At 39.1% G+C, this 20396-nt stretch overlaps 1 protein-coding gene across 1 annotated transcript in view; it reads right to left on the bottom strand.

The window, feature by feature from the left end:
- Nucleotides 1–94: 94 nt before the first annotated feature.
- Nucleotides 95–20396, bottom strand: part of LOC110311628 (OX-2 membrane glycoprotein-like) — a 40821-nt gene continuing 20519 nt past the window's right edge. Inside the window, exons 4-6 of the mRNA XM_085832277.1 lie at nucleotides 11997–12108; nucleotides 7213–7342; nucleotides 95–273 (exon numbers count right to left, since the gene is read on the bottom strand). Of these exons, the coding sequence (XP_085688403.1) occupies nucleotides 7219–7342; nucleotides 11997–12108 (236 nt within the window). The 3' untranslated portion in view covers nucleotides 95–273; nucleotides 7213–7218. The remainder of the gene's footprint in view (nucleotides 274–7212; nucleotides 7343–11996; nucleotides 12109–20396) is intronic.

Consider the following 20396-nt stretch of genomic DNA (forward strand, 5'->3'; position numbering starts at 1 on the left):
TTTCATTTTAGATTTATTTATCTTATTTTACATGTGTATGCATGTTTCGTCTGCATTCCCATCACTGGCCTCTCTCCCGTGCCAAATGGCAGTGAAGGGTGACGTAGTCTATATAGAAAAATCAGAGTGGGAACTAACTTGAGTGGACAGTAATTTGAGTCAGAAACCTGGTGCATCCTGTGGTTCTGTACAGCAAAAGATAAACACGGAGAACAGAACAATAGTGTGTGTGTGTGTGGGGGGGGGGAAGGTAAGGAGATTCATACAGACACCCTGGGGGAAAAAAAAGAGAAACTTTATTTTACGATTTGTTATATTAAAGGCCAGTGCATGCGTCTATGTGTGTCTGTGCGTGTGCGTGCGTGTGCGCGTGTGTGCGTGTGTGCCAGGCTGTGAACTCTCAAAGCCTGGTCCCAGCTACCTACTACCTCCATCAAGGCCACACCCCCAAAAGATTTCATAACATCCCTCAGACAATGCCACCAACTGGGGATCACGAGTTTAAATACCTGGCTCATGGAAGACTTTTATAACCCCCAAATTAAGATGTGTTGCAAAACAAAGTGTGTCTTTCTTACTCATAAACACCTACTGGTCTCTCCTCCAAGTCTTTGACTAACTCCATTCTAGTTGACCTCTTCCTGTAAATATTGTAATATAATATCAATCCCTCCAAAGCTATACTACACAGCCTAGTATGTGATTAAGAGTGGGTAAGCATGTGCCAACATTAGTATTCTGGGAAGGCCATACCTTGAAAATAAAGTACAAGAGAAGTTTCTGGAAGATTTTTTTTTTTTTTTTTAATTTGGAAGTTGTATCAGTTACTTTTCTCATTGGGGAGACATAGAACATGATCAAAGTAACATAAGGAAGGAAGATGGTTTTTGATCTGATAGGTCTAGATTATGGTACATCACAGTGAAGAAGGTATAGCATCAGAAACATCAACCTCTAAACCAAAGGTCTTCCTCAAGTCCCTTCCCTCTGACTGCATCCTGTCCCTTCTCAGTACTATCTGTGCCCAGATAGCACACAAACTCTACCTTAGCCTCTCAAGTACTGGGATTACATGTGAGCAACCATGGAAGGTTATTTTTTACGTTGGTGCCAACAATATTCTTTTCGTATAGATGGCATTTCATAAGTATGCATGAGGACGTGTGTTTGTGTGTGCAAGTCATTCTATTGGGGTACCTTTGAATATATCTTTCTCCTTGGAACTTTCTCTATTCTTATTATTTTATTGATATGTAAATGACACTTTACTAGGCATTGTTTTGCTTTACATCTACTAAAGCTTGAGCAGTAGATTTCAAGAGCTGAGTTATACAATAAAAGAATGAAAAAGGGCAAGGGAACCATGGGATTCTTAGGATATGTATTATATCCAGACTAACTGAAAAAAATTTAAAATAAATATTCTAATAAATGGAAAAATGAATCCATATATAGGCTACAAGATGTATGTAAGCACAAATAACTACTAAATCTATTATTGTGTAAAATTTGCATATATCAACTATTAAATAATTCACACAGACCTATATGGAAAGGAATCTTGATTAGAAAGTAAGATTATGGGGGGTGGGTGGGATAGGAGGTTTTCAAAAGGGAAAGCAGGAAAGGGGATAATATTTGAAATATAAATAAAGAAAATATTGAATAATAAATAAATAAATATTGTGGAAAAAAAAGAAAGTAAGTAAGATTATGATAGGTAGAGAAAATTATGCTAAGCTGTATGTTTGAAAATGTTTAAAGATGGCATTAAAAATGAGCATATGAGAGCTGGAGAGGTGGCTCAGTGTTTAAGTTCACTCACTGCTTTGCCAGAGGTCTTCAGTTCAATTCTCAGCAACCACATGGTGGCTCACAACCATCTGTAATGGGATCAGATGCCCTCTTCTGGTGTGTCTGAAGACAGCTACAGTGTACTCATAAAATAGAGAAGTAAATCTAAAAAAATATATACTAAAAAATGAGCCTATGCATTGTCTTCAATAAATAAGAAAAGAAAGTTGGAATAAAATTTATAAACACATATTTTTATGTATGAGTCTCAAGCTAGCAAAAAATAATTTAATGAAAGCAGGACAGAAATGTGAAAATGAAATATGAATACTAGGAATAAAATAGAAATACATGCTGTTGTATTAGTCAGGGTTCTCTAGAGGAACACAACAGAGAGAATGAGTGTGTATCAGGAGGTAGACAGCGGTTTTCAGAGAGTAGCATTACAGGCTGTGATACAGCTCATTCAACAATGACTGCCTACCAAAGGAAGGTCCAAGAACCCAGTAGTTGTCCACTCTACAAAGCTGGATGCCTCGACTGGTCTTTAGTATATGTTGGAATCCTGTCTCTACCTCTCCATCACACACTGGAAATACAAGCATACACCAGCATGCCTGTCATTTTCATATGGACTCTGGGGATAGAACTCAAGTCCTCATGCTTGCAAGATAAGCGATTTACTTAGAATCTCATTTCCCCAGGCATCATTCACCCTTTTATGGTAAACATTTATAAACTCAGAATAATAAGATATTTCTCATTCTCAATAATATTCTTAAATAGCCAGCATTAAACAAATGACATCTTAGATATTATGTTTAAATTCAGAAATCCTGTATTATTTGTGAGAGACAAGCCTATGCATGGAGAACTATCAGAATCTATCAAGACTTTGAATCTTGTCTCATTTCAGGTCTCTCTGCTGTGATGAAACACCATGACAAAAAGTTGGGAAGAAAGCGTTTCTTTGGATTATACTTTCACATGACTATTTACCAACAAAGAGAGTCAGAACCTGGAGGAAGGAACTGATGCAGAGGCCATGGATGACTACTGCTTACTGGCTTGCTCTTCATGGCTTGTTCCATGAACCCAGGATCATCTGCCACAAAGGCCTGAACCCACGCACATCAATCACTAATTAAGTTCAATTCACAGGAAACCACATGGTGTCTCACATCTATTTCTAATGGGATCTGATGCCCTCTTCTGGTTAGTTGACATAAAAACTAGCAAGCACAACTAGCCCTTTGTCAACTTAACCCACAACTATATCACTAAATTACTCCACAGTCCTTTCTTTCTTATTCATCCAAGATCTCACATTAAATACCCAAATAGCTTTAAAAGTCTCATAGTCTTTACAAATTCAAACATGTTAATATTCACTCTCCTTAAGAAAATCCGAAGTCTCTTAAAACTGAGGTATCTTTTAAATGCAATCTCTCAATTGCATGTTCCTGTAAAATAAAATAAAATAAAATAAAATAAAAAAAAATCAATGAAGTTCTTTCTTATTTCAAGAGAGAAGACCTAGGGCGCAGTCACAATCTGAACCAAACAAAACTAAATGCCAACAGAATAAATAACTCAACGCCTGATATCGACAGTTTACTCATGGTATCCTGAAGCCTTGGGTCACTTCCCTGGCTCTGCTCTCTTCAGCACACACAGCTCCCCTGCTGGCTCCTCTCCTCTGCTGTTGCTGTTCTTTGGTAGTCATTACATGTTTCTTACATTTCCAAAATTGCAGGGTCTTCTGCTGCAGTTGGGCTGCACTTTTACCAATAGCTTCTCCTAGGTTCTCTTCGTGGTGACAAAACAAGCATCCACTTCTCCGCATGCCCCTTTCAATTCTGCACCTTTGAAGTCCTCTCCTGACCTTTTACATGACAAGCCTCAGCTGTTCTCCATGATCTCTTCATGCCTTCAAAACTAGTACCACCGGGGTGACTCACTCTTACACTATCGTATTCAGTTGGCACCACCAGCTATAACCGTGGCCACCACTGAAACACAACTTCTGTGTGCTGACTCACGTAGAACCCTTCCCAAAAAGATTGTTCCTCAGTAATGCAGATTTCTCTTAATCACCACTAATTTCTCAGCTTCAGGAAACCAGCATCAATCACCCCAGCAAATCAAAGGTTTCACTTTAGTAGTTCTGATATCATGTTAATCACAGATTCTTTAGCCTCAGCTAACCAAACCCACAGAATCTTAATTTTTATTTCATTTTATTCAATCACTTTACCTTCTGATATCGGCTCACCTTTCCTCCCAGTCCTCCCAAACCCTCCTATTCAGCTCTTCCCCCATCTCTTCTGCACTTCTCCTCTGAGAAGGGAAACCCTTCCCGGGTATCTCCCTTCTCAAACCTCAGCACCTCAGTCACTGTAGGACTAGGGGCATCCTCTCTCATTGAGGCCAGACAAGACTGACCAGTTAGAGGAATGAGAGTCACAGACAGGCAACATATTCAGGGGCAGCCTCCACTGCAATTGTGTGCCCTCAATATTCTTATCTTCCAAGAGTCTACAAAACAACTCATCAAGCATTAGATGAACAACACTCAATGGCTTTTCTTGCACAAAGTTCCAAAGTCCTCCCACAATCCTCCCCCAGACAACATGATCAGGCTTAACACAGACATAGCCTATAACCCTGGCATTAACTTGTCTTAGTTAGGGTTTCTGTTTCTTCAACAAAACACTATGGCAAAAAGCAACTTGGGGAAGAAAGGATTTATTTGGCTTTCACTTGGGTTACTGTTCATCATCAAAGAAAGTCAGGACAGGAACTCAACAGGAAAAGAACATGGAGACAGGAACTGATACAGATAACATGGAGGGGTGCTTGCTATCTATGGCATGTGCAACCTGCTTTCTTATAGAACCCAGGAACACCAGCCTAGGGATGGCACCACCCACAAGGGTTTGGGCCCTACTACATCAATCACTAACAAAGAAAATAACCTATAGGCTTGCCTACAACCCAATCTCATTGAGGCATTTTCTCAATTGAGGCTCCCTCTCTCTCCAGTGTCTGTAGCTTGTCTTAACTTGACGGAAAACTAGCCAGCTCAACTCTATAAAGATTGAGAATCATTCCAAACACAAGTATATCTCAATACCCAGGAATTCTCCTTGCCACTGACAGCCACCAAGATTTCACTCTAAACAAAGTATGTTCATGACAGCAAACAAGAAACTAGGCCGTTAGCTCAGGGAAACTTACACAACTCAGATACAGAGAAAACACTCAGCTTTCTAAAGAGGAGCAACTAGAAGAAATGTATAACAAAGATTAGGTGAGAGAAATTACATTGAAATGACACTCAGCCTTCCCAAAGGTTTCCACGGTGAAAAAGAAGTCACAAAACATTAGACAAAGAAACCAAAAAAGACACACACACTGAAAAGACATCCTGTACTCAAAGACTGGGGGAATTCAATTCATAAAAAATACCTGCACTACTCAAAGTGATCCAGAGAGTTCATGTGATTTCAGTGCAGTTCTACACAGAACTAGCAAAAAAAAAAAAAAAAAAAAAAACAAAAACAAAACAAAACAAAAAAAACAAAACCCTGGAGACCTCCTGACTTCAAAATATACCATAAAGCTACAAACAAAACAAAACAGAGACACATAGACCAGCAGAACAGAATAGAAACTCTGTGATAAACCCACCTATCTACAGAGAACTAATTTTCAATAAAGATGCTAAGAATACAACCCCCCCCCCACATATACACACAAGTACTGATAAAAGACAGTGTTGTCGATGAATAGTGTTGCGGATTGGATAACCCACATGCAAGAGTGTAAAACTAGAGCTGTCTTTCACAGAAATTGCAAAAATCAAATCCAACTAGAGGGAAGGTTCAAATACTGTATTTGAAAACCTATATAACATATTGCATTATATAGTTTTCAAGTATATATTAAATATAAATATCAAATTCTATAAATATAGAATTATGAGTATTAAATATAAATATCAAATATAAATATAAAACTCTATAAATATAGAATTATAAAGCCACTAGAACAAATCTTGGGAAAAATACTCAGGAAAGTGGAATCAATAAGAACAATTCAGACAAGATCCCAAAAGCTCAGACAACAAAATCAAAACAGAAAATGAATTACATGATACTAAAACATTTCTGGTCAACATGGAAAACAGTTGCCAATAACATGAAAGACCATCTTATGAAAAGAAGATAATATTTGAAAAGTCCACATCTGCCAAGACTTTGATATTTAAAGACATATTAGGAACTTAAGAATTCAATAAAATTACTTGATTTTATTGGCAATAAACTTAAATAGGCATATCTGAAGGAAGGCATACAAAATGGCATTTAATGGGACATGAAAAATGCTTAATATCATTAGTCATCATGGAAATGCAAATCAAACCACCAGAAGGTAGCAGCTTACCACACAGGAGAATTTATTATTTAAGGCACCAAAGAAAATTGATGTATGCATATGGAGAAGGGAATCCTCACATAGTGTAGGTGAAATATAAATTAATATGGCCATTACTGAAAACACCATGAAGGATTCTCGAAAAGTTAAAAATAAAACTGCTATGTAATCAGGCTATCCCATTATTGGATATATATTGAAAAGGAAAAGAAATCAATATGTTGAAAATGTTGAGAAGATATCTGGACTTCCACATTTTTTTTGTAACACTATTCACAACAGATGAAGACTAAAGCAACCACTTGACTAGAACTGATGAGCAGAGTAAGAAAACATGATACACACAACTGTGTGAATATTATTTGGCCATAAAAGGAAATTCTGTCATTTGCAACAATGTGGATGGAACTCGGGGTTCATCCATACCAAGCCCACCCCCCAAAAAAAATCCAGGTACTTAAAGACAAGTGATAAGTGATCAAGATAAGGAATACACAATTCATGTCATAGAGTTGAGAATAGAATGGTATTGTTTAGAGACTGGGTTAGTAGAGGGTAGGAGAGATGAGGAAAAAGTGCTCAAAACTAAGTTTATAGTTAGAAGTGAGACTTTCTTGAGCTTCTGCACAGGAGGGTAATTATAGATAACAACTGTGTGCTGCATATTTTTAAAACCCTACAGGAAAGATTTGAAAAGTTTTAGGCACAAAGAAATGATAAATGTCTGAGTAAACAGATATGTTTAACTTGCTATCAAAATATACATGATACTCCATAAATATCTATAATTATTATGTATCAGTTAAATCTAATTTTAACTTCAAAATGCGAAGACATTAACATAAATAAAACCTCACTTGAAACAAATTCTTCTCTCCACTTATTTCTAACATGATAACTGATGCTAGTGAATGCATGTTCAAAAATTTGAAACATTCTTAAATTTAAAGATGTAGTGACAGAATAAAAATCACATACAATCAATTATGTCTCAGTCTGGCAATGATGTCTCATTAAGTTCTGAGTCTCTGTTGATGGTGGTGTGGGTACCAGTGTTGATAGTGGGTTAGGCATCTGTGTTGATGAGGGCTCGGGCATGTTATTTGACCTACAGAAACATAACACTGATATGCAAATAAACCGAATACGGAACAAACATTCCCTACCCCCTCCACGGCAGCACATTGCAAAAGCAGGCTATTAGTTAAAATTTGAGAGAGTTATACAAGAAAATCCCCTTGAGAGTTTGATCAAATTAGTAGAACTTGATTATTATTTTTGCCTTAAGTTGTGAAAACAATAATTTAAGATCTGCCTCAGTGGTGATCATATCTTCTATATTACAAAACTTACCATCCGTTCCAGAAAGCCCAGGTTTATACATGTGGGTACTTAATTAATACAGTTTCTGGGGTATAAAGTAGACATTTAAAAATGGCATGGCTCCAAACAGAATTCTTAATTCTCCCTGCAAAGCTTGCTATTTCTTTATTCTTTTGCATGGTTGTACAGGTTTTCTTTAGTGCTAACCTTACCTTTATGCTTTAATGCTTACCTGGAGTAAGATAAATCCTGCCTCTTACTCTTTCTCCACAGCTATCAGTCAGGAGATTCCATCCTGAATATAGCTTTAATACCTCCTCATCTTTTCTACCTCTTGATTCTAGACATGCCATCCTGACTAGTACAGCAGACTCTCCAAAATGGTCCTTCATTCTTGTCTTATAAGGCACATCTTCCCCATTCCAATGAGAGAGCCTTCTAGATATAAGATTCTCAAGCTTCTTTGGTTTATGCATTTCCTTGGATTAAGATGTTGTGGAACGCTAGGTGGTGGTGGGGGCACACGCCTTTAATCCCAGCACTTGAGAGGCAGAGGCAGGCGGATTTCTGAGTTCGAGGCCAGAGAGAGTTCTCACAAAAAAAAAGAATTACACATTAAAGCAATCATCCATCCTGACCAAGTAGGTTTTATTCCAGGGATGCAGGGATGGTTTAATATACGGAAATCCATCAATGTAATCCATTATATAAACAAACTCAAAGACAAAAACCATATGATCATCTCGTTAGATTCGGAAAAAGCATTCGACAAGATCCAACACCTATTCATGATAAAAAGTCTTGGAAAGATCAGGAATCAAAGGCCCATACCTAACCATGATAAAAGCAATCTACAACAAACCAGTAGCCAACATCAAAGTAAATGGTGAGAAGCTTGAAGCAATCCCTCTAAAATCAGGGACTAGACAAGGCTGTCCACTTTCTCCATACCTATTCAACATTGTACTTGAAGTCCTAGCCAGAGCAATTCGACAACAAAAGGAGATCAAGGGGATACAAATTGGAAAAGATGAAGTCAAAATATCACTTTTTGCAGATGATATGATAGTATATATAAGTGACCCTAAAAATTCCACCAGAGAACTCCTAAACCTGATAAACAGCTTCTGTGAAGTAGCTGGATATAAAAACTCAAAGAAGTCAATGGCCTTTCTCTACACAAAGAATAAACAGGCTGAGAAAGAAATTAAGGAAACAACACCCTTCTCAATAGTCACAAATAATATAAAATATCTTGGCGTGACTCTAACTAAGGAAGTGAAAGATCTGTATAATAAAAACTTCAAGTCTCTGAAGAAAGAAATTATAGAAGATCTCAGAAGATGGAAAGATCTCCCATGCTCATGGATTGGCAGGATCAACATTGTAAAAATGGCTATCTTGCCAAAAGCAATCTACCGATTCAATGCAATCCCCATCAAAATTCCAACTCAATTCTTCAACGAATTAGAAAATGCAATCTGCAAATTCATCTGGAATAACAAAAAACCTAGGATAGCAAAAACTCTTCTCAAGGATAAAAGAACCTCTGGTGGAATCACCATGCCGGACCTAAAGCTTTACTACAGAGCAATTGTGATAAAAACTGCGTGGTACTGGTATAGTGACAGACAAATAGACCAATGGAATAGAATTGAAGACCCAGAAAAGAACCCACACAGCTACGGTCACTTGATCTTCGACAAGGGAGCTAAAACCATCCAGTGGAAGAAAGACAGCATTTTCAACAAATGGTGCTGGCACAACTGGTTGTTAACATGTAGAAGAATGCGAATGGATCCATTCCTATCTCCTTGTACTAAGGTCAAGTCTAAGTGGATCAAGGAACTTCACATAAAACCAGAGACACTGAAACTTATAGAGGAGAAAGTGGGGGAAAACCTTGAAGATATGGGCACAGGGGAAAAATTCTTGAATAGAAGAGCAATGGCTTGTGCTATAAGATCGAGAATTGACAAGTGGGACCTCATGAAACTGCAAAGCTTCTGCAAGGCAAAAGACACCATCAATAAGACAAAAAAACCACCAACAGATTGGAAAAGGATCTTTACCTATCCTAAATCAGATAAGGGACTAATATCCAATATATATAAAGAACTCAAGAAGGTGGACTCCAGAAAGTCAAATAACCCCATTAAAAAATGGGGCTCAGAACTGAACAAAGAATTCTCACCTGAGGAATACCGAATGGCAGAGAAGCACCTGAAAAAATGTTCAACATCCTTAATCATCAGGGAAATACAAATCAAAACAACCCTGAGATTCCACCTCACACCAGTCAGAATGGCTAAGATCAAAAATTCAGGTGACAGCAGATGCTGACGAGGATGTGGAGAAAGAGGAACACTCCTCCATTGTTGGTGGGATTGCAAGCTTGTACAACCACTCTGGAAATCAGTCTGGCGGTTCCTCAGAAAACTGGACATAGTACTACCGGAGGATCCAGCAATACCTCTCCTGGGCATATATCCAGAAGATGTCCCAACTGGTAAGAAGGACACATGCTCCACTATGTTCATAGCAGCCCTATTTATAATAGCCAGAAGCTGGAAAGAACCCAGATGTCCCTCAACAGAGGAATGGATACAGAAATTATGGTACATTTACACAATGGAGTACTACTCAGCTATTAAAAAGAATGAATTTATGAAATTCCTAGCCAAATGGATGAACCTGGAGGGCATCATCTTGAGTGAGGTAACACAATCACAAAGGAACTCACACAATATGTATTCACTGATAAGTGGATATTAGCCCAAAACTTAGGATACCCAAGATATAAGATACAATTTGCTAAACGCATGAAACTCAAGAAGAATGAAGACCAAAGTGTGGACACTATGCCCCTTCTTAGAATTGGGAACAAAACACCCATGGAAGGAGTTACAGAGACAAAGTTTCGAGCTGTGATGAAAGGATGGACCATCTAGAGACTGCCATATCCAGGGATCCATCCCATAATCAGCTTCCAAACGCTGACACCATCGCATACACTAGCAAGATTTTGCTGAAAGGACCCAAATATAGCTGTCTCTTGTGAGACTATGCAGGGGCCTAGCAAACACAGGAGTGGATGCTCACAGTCAGCTATTGGATGTATCACAGGGCTCCCAATGGAGAAGCTAGAGAAAGTACCCAAGGAGCTAAAGGGATCTGCAACCCTATAGTTGGAACAACATGATGAACTAACCAGTACCCCGGAGCTCTTGTCTCTAGCTGCATATGTATCGAAAGATGGCCTAGTCGGCCATCACTGGAAAGAGAGGCCCATTGGACTTGCAAACTTTATATGCCCCAATATAGGGGAATGCCAGGGCCAAAAGAATGGGAATGGGTGGGTAGGGAAGTGGGGGGCAGTATGGGGGACTTTTGGGATAGCATTGGAAATGTAATTGAGGAAAATATGTAATAAAAAATATTAAAAAAAAAAACCAAAAAAAATGTCGTGGAACAAATATACCAAAGATTTTTAAATTTAAAGAATATACAATGACAGCAAAACAAGTCACATGCTACCAATTATGTATATAGTTTTTACTGCCACTGCCTAGTGTCTTATTTCCATTTATCTTCCCATCATGCATTGCAGTCCACCAGGGAGCTGAATAAATGGTGTGTATTTTATTATATTAATCCTATAAAGTAAGATTGCCATTTCATCTTATGGCTCAGTTGGATCTGTTTCAGGCTTCCTGGCTCTACATCTCTCTCCCACCAATTTCTTTGGACCTTGTGCTTTCTTCTGTGAAAATTTATTCTCAATAAAGAAGCTTAAGCTTGTGATAGAGAGATGGCTCATCAGTTAAGGCAAGTTGTTGCTTGATCAGAGGACCCTGGTTCAGCTCTCAGCACCCTAATGGAGGTTTCACAACTGCCTGCAACATGAGTTTTAACAACCTCTTCAGTGCCCCACAGGCACCAAACACACATTTAACATACAGAAACACACGGGTAAAACACATACACACATAACATATAAACGTTTTTGTTTTAAAAACAGTACACTCAATTCAGTATTATATAAAATGCTTGCCAGCAATCAAGTTTTGAATCATTGAATGTCAGGAACCATCCAGCAAATGGAGATAAGTTTCCCTTCACTAGTCTGGATGGATTTTTTTCCAGAACCCCTGGAATTTAAAAACTATTTTTTAAATAATTCTTTAAAGATTTATTTATTTATTATATGTAAATACACTGTATCTGTCTTCAGACACCCCAGAAGAGGGCATCAGATCTCATTACAGATGGCTGTGAGCCACCATGTGGTTGCTGGAATTTGAACTCAGAACCTTCAGAAGAGCAGTCAGTGCTCTTAACCACTGAGCCATTTCTCCAGCTTTAAAAAAATATTTCTATCTAGCTCTATTGTACCTAGTTTCTCTGTCATATCAGCTTGCTATATATATATAGCTTACCTTTTCTTTTGGAAATAAATGTAGAGAACAGCACTGATGATGCATGAAACCAAAAACAAAATGATGAGTGCAATTGCAGTTATCATCCACTTTAAACAAGGATTCGTGGTACCTGAAAAACATGAACCAGAATACATTAATTCTCTGGCTACACTGTGCTGCTATCTTGGGGTCTTGACTTTGTAAAGCTTTCTTGTCTTGCTACAGCTTGATTGACATTCAGATTTACTCTATAATAGACTTTGCCGTTACCATGGAATAAAAACTAAGATCCTGAATGGCAGCTGCTACTTCTCTTTATTAATTAGGAGTGTGCGTCTTTCTCAGCGAGGCAGTATGGCGTTACTTTTGGCTGCACCAATGTGGTTTTATCTAGTTATTACTATTCTTTTTCAACAAGATACTACATAACCATTTTAGATAGGTAGAGATTGAACGTGAAGAATTTTACACAGAAATACGAACTCTTTTCTAAAGATAATTCCAACAAAGCAGAAAAGCTACAAATGGCATTTCACCAGAATGAGAAATTCACATCCCTAATATTTAACATAAAAATAAGCAAGGCATAAGCTTCTTTTGAATTAATAAATACCCTATTATTGACACCTGCATTTTAATAAATAATTAAAATTTACCATAATGAGGGAGCCAATAAATTTATAGATGATACCTGTGGTATTTAGCTCATATAGTGAAGTCATTTGAGTTGGAAACATTGACCAGAAAAAGGAGTTGGTCAACAAGTAATTAAGAGAAGTCTTTAAAGGAACAAGCAATTTTAGCCCAGAGACTGCTAAGCCTGGGTGGAGCAGGGGCTCAATGCTTCCCACCACTCACTGCTGAGGTATTTCCTACTGATACATCCAGGGAAAGTGGGTAGCCTTGCCTGCAGTTGTGTGTCCATCCCCTGGTGACACCCAGTCTCCAGTGGATATTGCCACTAATGGACCTGGTTAAATTGAGTGGATCACAAGGCAAGACCAAAAATCATGAACCTAAGATGATAAGTCATGGGAAGAAGGGGCATGAGTGTGAGATGATAGGATTGGGATGGACATTAGAAAGGAGAAGAGAGCTGGGCGTGGTGGTGCACGCCTTTAACCCCAGCACTTGGGAGGCAGGGGCAGGCAGATTTCTGAGTTCGAGGCCAGCCTGGTCTACAGAGTGAGTTCCAGAACAGCCAGGGCTATATAAAGAAACCCTGTCTCTAAAAAACCAAAAACCAAAAAAAAAAAAGAAAAAAGAAAAAAAAAAGAAAGAAAGAAAAGAAAAAAAGGAGAAGAGAACAGAAAAGAATCAGAATGCATCATATACATACATGAAATTGTGAAATATATAACTTAATTCATAAAATGAACAACTTTCATTTTAAGTTGAAAAATAAATTTGTAAATTAAAAACTTGTTTCTTTGACATCTCCTATAGATGCCTCCCAGCCCATCAACTGCATATTTCTATTCAATCTCTTGGCCCTCTGGCCCTCTCTCCTGTTTCTCCTCACATATGTTCCTGAACCCCTTCATTTTCCTCCACATTCCCTCTCCTACCCAGGTCTCTCCCTCCCTCTACCTCCTATGACTCTTTTATTCCCACTTCTAAATGAGATTCAAGCATCCTCACTTGGACCTTCCTTCTTGTTTAGTTTCTTTGGGTCTGTGGGGTGTACGGTTGGCATCCTGTACTTTATGGCTTATTAGCCACAAATAAATGAGTACATACTATGTATGTCTTTTGAGTCTAGTTTACCTACGTACGCAGGATGATTTTTCTAGTTCCATCCATATGCCTGCAAAATTCATGATGTCCTTGCTTTTAATATCTGAGTAGTGTAAATGAACCACATTTTCTGTATCCGTCTTCAGTTGAGGGACATCTCGGTTATTCTGCTTATTATGAATTAAGCTGCTATGAATATAGTGGAGCATATGAACTTGAGGTATGGTGGGACATCTTTTGGGTATATGCCCAGGAGCAGTATATCTGGGTCTTCTGGTAGAACTATTTCCAATTTTCTGAAAAACTGCCAGATTGATTACCTGAGTGGTTGTACAAGTGTGCATTTCCACCAGCAATGGAAGAGTCTTCCCCCTTATCCACATCCTTTCCAACATATGTTGTTTCTTGAGTTTTGTTTTTTAGTTTGTTTTTGTTTTTGTTTTTTACACTCCAGATTTTATTCCTCACCCCATCCTGTTCCACATCCCATGCCTACCCCCCTCAACCCCTGTCTTGACAAGGATTTTCCTGCCCCCTACCTCCAATCCCACCTAACCTCTAAGCTCCCTGGGGCCTCCAATTTCTTGAGAGTTAGGTGCATCATCTCTGATTGAACACAGACCTGGAAGTTCTCTGATATATATGTGTTGGGAGCCTCATATCTGCTGGTGTATGCTGCCTGTTTGGCGGTCCAGTGTTTGAGAGACCTCAGGGGTCCAGAATAATTGAGACTGCTGGTCCTCCTACAGGGTCACCTTCCTCTGTAGCCTGAGTAATAATGTCAGGCCTTGGGACCTGCCCTTGAGCTGGATCCCACTTTGGGCCTGTCACTGGACCTTCTTTTCCTCAGGTTTCTCTCCATTTCCATCCCTGTAATTCTTTCAGACAGGAACAATTTTGGGTCAGAGTTTTGACTGTGGAATGGCAACCCCTCATTTGATGCCCTGTCTTCCTGTTGGAGATGGCTCTATAAGTTCCCTCTCCCTACTATTGGGCATTTCATCTAAGGTCCCTTCCTTTGAGTCCTGAGAGTCTCTCACCTCCCAGGTCTCTAGTGCATTCTGGAGGGTCCCCCCAACCTCCTACCTCCCTAGGTTGCCTGTTTCAATTCTTTTTGCTGGCCCTCAGGGCTTCAGTCCTTTTCTGTCACCCAAAACCAGATCAGGTTACCCTTTCCCTCTCCACACTGTCCACTTTCCATCCCAGGCCCCTCCTTCCCTCCTCACTTGTGATTGCTTTCTTCTCCCTACAAAATAGGACTGAGGAGTTCTCACTTGGACACTTCAGCTTGTTAACCTTTTTTGAGTTCTGTGGACTGTATCTTGGGTATTCTGTACTTTTTGGGGGGAGGCGTAATATCCACATATTAGTGAGTACATACCATGCATGTAATTTTGGGTCTGAGTTATCTCAGGATGTCCTAGTTCTTAATAGCTGAGTAGTAATTCCATTGTGTAAATGAACCACATTTTCTGTATCCATTCTTCTGTCGAGGGACATCTGGGTTCTTTCCAGCTTCTGGCTGTCACAAATAAGGCTGCTATGAACATAGTGGAACACATGCTCCTCTGGCATGGTGGGGCATCTTTTAAGATGAAATTTCAGAGTTGTTTTGATTTGCATTTCCCTGATGACTAAGGATGTTGGGGAAGGTTCCTAGGAGTCAATGCAGGTACCTTAGTGGAGACTTCTAGTAGTGGGGATATGGAACCTGAAGATGCCACCTCCTATAGCCAGGCAGGAGCCCCCCCCCCACTCCCCAGTGGAAGGATAAGGACAACAGCCTACCCACAAAACTCAAGATCCAAAATTTGTCCTGTCTAAAAGAAATGCAGGGACAAATGTGGAACAGAGACTAAGGGAATGGCCAACTAATAACTGGTCCAATTTGAGATCCAAACCATGGGCAAACATCAATCCCTGTCACTATTAATGATGTTCTCTTATGTTTGCAGACAGGAGCCTAGCATAACTGTCCTCTGAGAGGCTCCACTCAGTAGCTGACTAAAACAGATGTAGAAACCCATAGCCAACACATTCGATGGAGCTGAGGCACTCATATGGACAAGCTGGGGTAAAGGTTGAGGGAGTTGAGGGGCTGGATAGGAGCTCTACAGCAAGACCAAGAGAGTCAACTAACCTGGACCCAGATGGGTTCTCAGAGACTGAGACACCAACAAGTGAGCCTACATGGATTGCACCAAGGCCCCTGGCACATATGTATCAGATGTGGAGCTCAGTCTCCATTTGTGTCTCCCAACTACTGGAGTGGTGACTGTCCATAAAGCTGTTGTCTGTCCATTCCTCTAACCGGGATGACTTTTCTGGACTTAATAGGAGAGGATGCACTTAACTGCAGAGACTTGATGTGTCAGGGTTGAGGAGTATACCTGGGGTTGGGGAGGCGCTCCACTTTTTCAGAGAAGGGGAGTGGAGATAGGTAAGGGATTTTGTGAGGTGGTGTTTGGGAGATAGAGGTCGTGATCTGGCTGTAAAATGAATAAATAGATTAATTGAAAAAGAAAAAAAAAACTTGCTTCTTGAAAGAAGAAAAAAAAGTCCATGAACGAACTTGAAGAAAATGTTTATACAGTCTCCCAGATAATATGAAGAATTGAAAAAAAATCATGGATATGCCAGCCTGGTCTACAAAGTGAGTTCCAGGACAGCCAGGGCTACACAGAAAAACCCTGTCTTGAAAAAAACAAAACAAAACAAAACAAAAACAAACAAACAAACAAACAAAAAATGAAATAAAATAAAATAAGATAAAAAAGGCTTTGATGTTCAATAGCAATCCAGATGAAAACTCTATTTCAAACAGGTATTTGTTAATCCAAATAATTGGTTCATATATCAAAATGGTATATCTCCTGGCAAGATAGTTACCAAAATCTAATCTATGGAACAAAATGATTTAGAGGGTTTCTCTACAGTGTGAAAGATCTACTGTGGCTTCAACTCTCCAGTTTATTCAAGAAGGGAGAGGACCCTCTTTCTAGACATTAGAGAATAATGAAGGATGTTTGCTTGTTGCTGAATTCTTAGGTAGTCACTATATGAGGCACTGTATTTTGCCATAGACTAAAATTAAAAAGTTGGAAGGGAACTAGAAACAAAGAACAAACTCTCTTCCAGTTTGGAAAGTGTAAAGTTGAGAATCTTACATAATCATGCTGAGAGACGAATGGGTTAATACCCTTGACTTTTTTAAAAGTTCAGAAAAAGCCGGGCATGGTGGCATACACCTTTAATCACAGCACTCGGGAGGCAGAGGAAGGCGGATTTCTGAGTTCGAGGCCAGCCTGGACTCCAAAGTGAGTTCCAGGACAGCCAGGGCTATACAGAGAAACTCTGTCTCGAAAAACCAAAAACAAACAAACAAACAAACAAAAACCTTCAGAAAAAATCTTTCATTTGGTAAAAATTTTGTGATTGGAGATTTCATTAGGCTGTTCTTAATGTATTCAAATGTTATTCTAATTTTATATGATTTTAAATGTTATTACCTTACCCATATCACCGGTATAATAATTATCAGCACATCATGAAATCAAGCATGTTAATAGATACAGCCACATTCATAAAAAGAGCTCCTAATGAATGACTTCAAAACTGTATCTGGATTAACTATGGGGACAATGTCATTTGCATTAATGGTACATTGTTGGTTAGTGCACACAAGGAATAAACTAACAGAATGAAGACTTGAGATGCTTGAAATACATTAAAACTAGATTGAAGGCAATGGTAATCTTGATGAAAAAACATATTCTATTGACAGTGAAATATGAAATGAGTAGGCTGGTAGTTAATGTATATACCCCTTGGAGAGATTATTGTATAATATTTGAGTGTTATGCGAGTAAGATACAAGTATGTGTCCCTTACTGTTGTGGTTTGAGTATAAATGGTTCCCAGAGGTCCACATATCTGAATGCTTAGTCAACAAGCAGTGGTGCTGCTTAAGAAGAAATAGGAGTTGTGCCCTTATTGGAGGAAGTATAGCTTGGTTTGAAGAAGTGTGTCACTGGGTTGGGCTAGTTCAAACCAATCTCAGTGTCCCTCTTTTACTGCGTCCTGCAGGTCAAGATTGTAAAATTCTTAACCAGTTCTCCAGCAACATATGTGCTCACATGTCACCATGCTCCCTGCCATAACAGTAATGAACAACACCACTGAAACAGGCCCCAATTAAGTGCTTTCTTTTATGGGTTCCCATAGTCATTATATCTCTTCACAATCATAGAACAGTGGTTGAGACAGAAGTGGGTACTAAGGAGCAGGGTATTTTTCTGATAGGCCTGACTATGCTGTCTCTCAGAACAGGACAGACCTTGGGACTTCAGTCCAGAAAATCACTTGGATGCTTCAAGCTGGGCTTAGGAGGATCACAGAAGACAGTGATGCTGAGGCAATGTGGAATGCAGAGGCTCAGCTGGAGAAGTTTCAGAGGAGAAGAATATTAGGAAGAGGTCTAGAGATGATTATTGTGATATTTTGGAAAGGAATGTGGCTGCTTTTTGCCCCTGTCCTTAAAATCTGCCTGAGGCTAAATTGAAGAGTTTTGGATTAATGAATCAGAAGAGGAGATTTCAAGAGCACCTAGTATTGACTTTGTGGTGTGCTTATTAGTTATCACTCTTTATGCAGATCTATAATGAAAAGGATCAAGGAAAAAGGCACAGTTTGAGGAGAGAAGAAGTATCAGGAAGTGCAATGTAGGTAAGTCCAGTGTTCACACACCACACACCGCTTGTCTTCTAAGCTCCCACTGGCTCCATACCTCTGCTCCTCCTGTTCTTGGTGGTCATCCCAAGGCTTTGGCATCTCCAAAATGCTTGGGTCCCTTGCTACATTTGGAGTATACTTTCACCAATAGCACCACCCTGCCACGCAGTGCCATTCTTTAGCTGTTCTTCATGACCCTTTCAAGCCTTCAAAACCAGTACCACCTCGAAGACTTACATTGCCACATTTGACTGTTAGTGCAGGGTACAACCTTGGCCATGTTTGTAAGAGAGCTTCTTTGTATACACTCTGAGGAAACACCTTCCAGAGATTTTTTAACTCAGTGATGCAAGTCTTTTCTTAATCACCACTAATTTCTTCTCTCCAGGTGAGCAGTATCTACTGTCCCAGTAATGCAAAGATTTTACTTTATTGGCTCTGGTGTCTTGCTAATCACAGCTGATTTTTCAATCACAGCTAACCAGAACCACAGACTCTCAACTCAAAATATCAAATGGTCCTGATGTAGACTTTAATGGTCCCTTTGAAATTTCACAAGCCATGGTCTTCATATTCTGCATTGCTCTAAAAATTCTGAGTTTCCCAATTCCTAAAAAATATCCCACTGATCCCTCAATACTCAACAGGTTTGTTAGCCCAAAGTTCCAAAGGGCTTCCACAATCTACCAGAAAAGCCACATGGCCAGGCCTATCACAATGGTACCCTATAATCCTGATATAAACTTGTCCTAGTTAGAATTATTAATGCTCCAATGAAACACCATGACCAAAAAGTAAGTTAGATAGGTGCCATTTCACTATTCATTATCAAATGAAGTCAGGAAAGGAATTCAAATGGGGCAGAAAACTGGAGGCAGGAGCTGATGCAGAAGCCGTGGAGGGGTGCTGTTTACTAGTGTGCTGTACATGACTAGTTAAGCCTGCTTTATCATATAACCAAGGACCACTAGACCAAAGATAGCATTACCCACATGGACTGGGCCTGACGTCACCCATCATTAATGATTAAAATGCCACATAGGCTTGTCCACAGCTTGAACCAACACTTCATTTTTGACTATTAAGAAAATGTGAATAAATTATTTTAATGTCTTTTTTAAAATATCAAAGATTTAGCAAATCATAAAGCGTTCATCAGACCCAGACTTAGTGGGTGGAAGCATCCAGGTGACAAGCTTGACATTTAGAAACATATTTCACCTGACAAAATACGAATTATTAAATTCAAATTTAATACTGAGCTGCTGAAAGCCAAACGGAAATGTCAGCAATAAAATTGAACAATAAACATTGGAGGTAAATATTTGCCAGTGCAAAGAGCTGTGACATCTACCTCAGGCTTAGATCTCCATAGTAACATCTCAAGAGTTAAGCAGAAAGAGCCCTGGCTTATCTAAGACAGGAGCATATGTTAAATGATTTATATTCCACTTTTTCCAGTGCTAGAGATCAAACCTAGAGCCTTGCCCCTGGCAACCAATCACTGTCCCACTAAGGCATAGCCTTTCCTATCTATTTTTACCTTGAGTAAGGAAACTGTCTACCATAGACACTTAGACAGCTACAGCAAATATACTTTGGAGGGATATATTGCAAAGCCATTCACTACAAAAGTTCATGTATACAATACAGCTTCTGGGTGTATTATTACCAGGGAACTGAAACTATATGTTTATGCTCTTCTCATTGTGTCCTGGATTTCCTGGATGTTTTGGATTAGGAGGTTTGTGCATTTTGCATTTTCTTTGACTGTTGTTTCAATGTTTTCTATGGTATCTTCTGCACCCTCGATTCTCTCTTCTGTCTCTTGTATTCTGTTGGTGATGCTTGCATCTGTGACTCCTGATCTCTTTCCTAGGTTTTCTTATCTCCAGCATAGTCTCCCTTTGTGATTTCTTTTTGTTTTTGATTTTTTGCTGCTGTTTTGTT

The sequence above is a fragment of the Mus caroli genome, unplaced genomic scaffold (genome assembly GCF_978045245.1).
Source record: "Mus caroli unplaced genomic scaffold, Mus_caroli_1 scaffold_17, whole genome shotgun sequence".
In the NCBI taxonomy this organism is placed as follows: domain Eukaryota; kingdom Metazoa; phylum Chordata; class Mammalia; order Rodentia; family Muridae; genus Mus; species Mus caroli.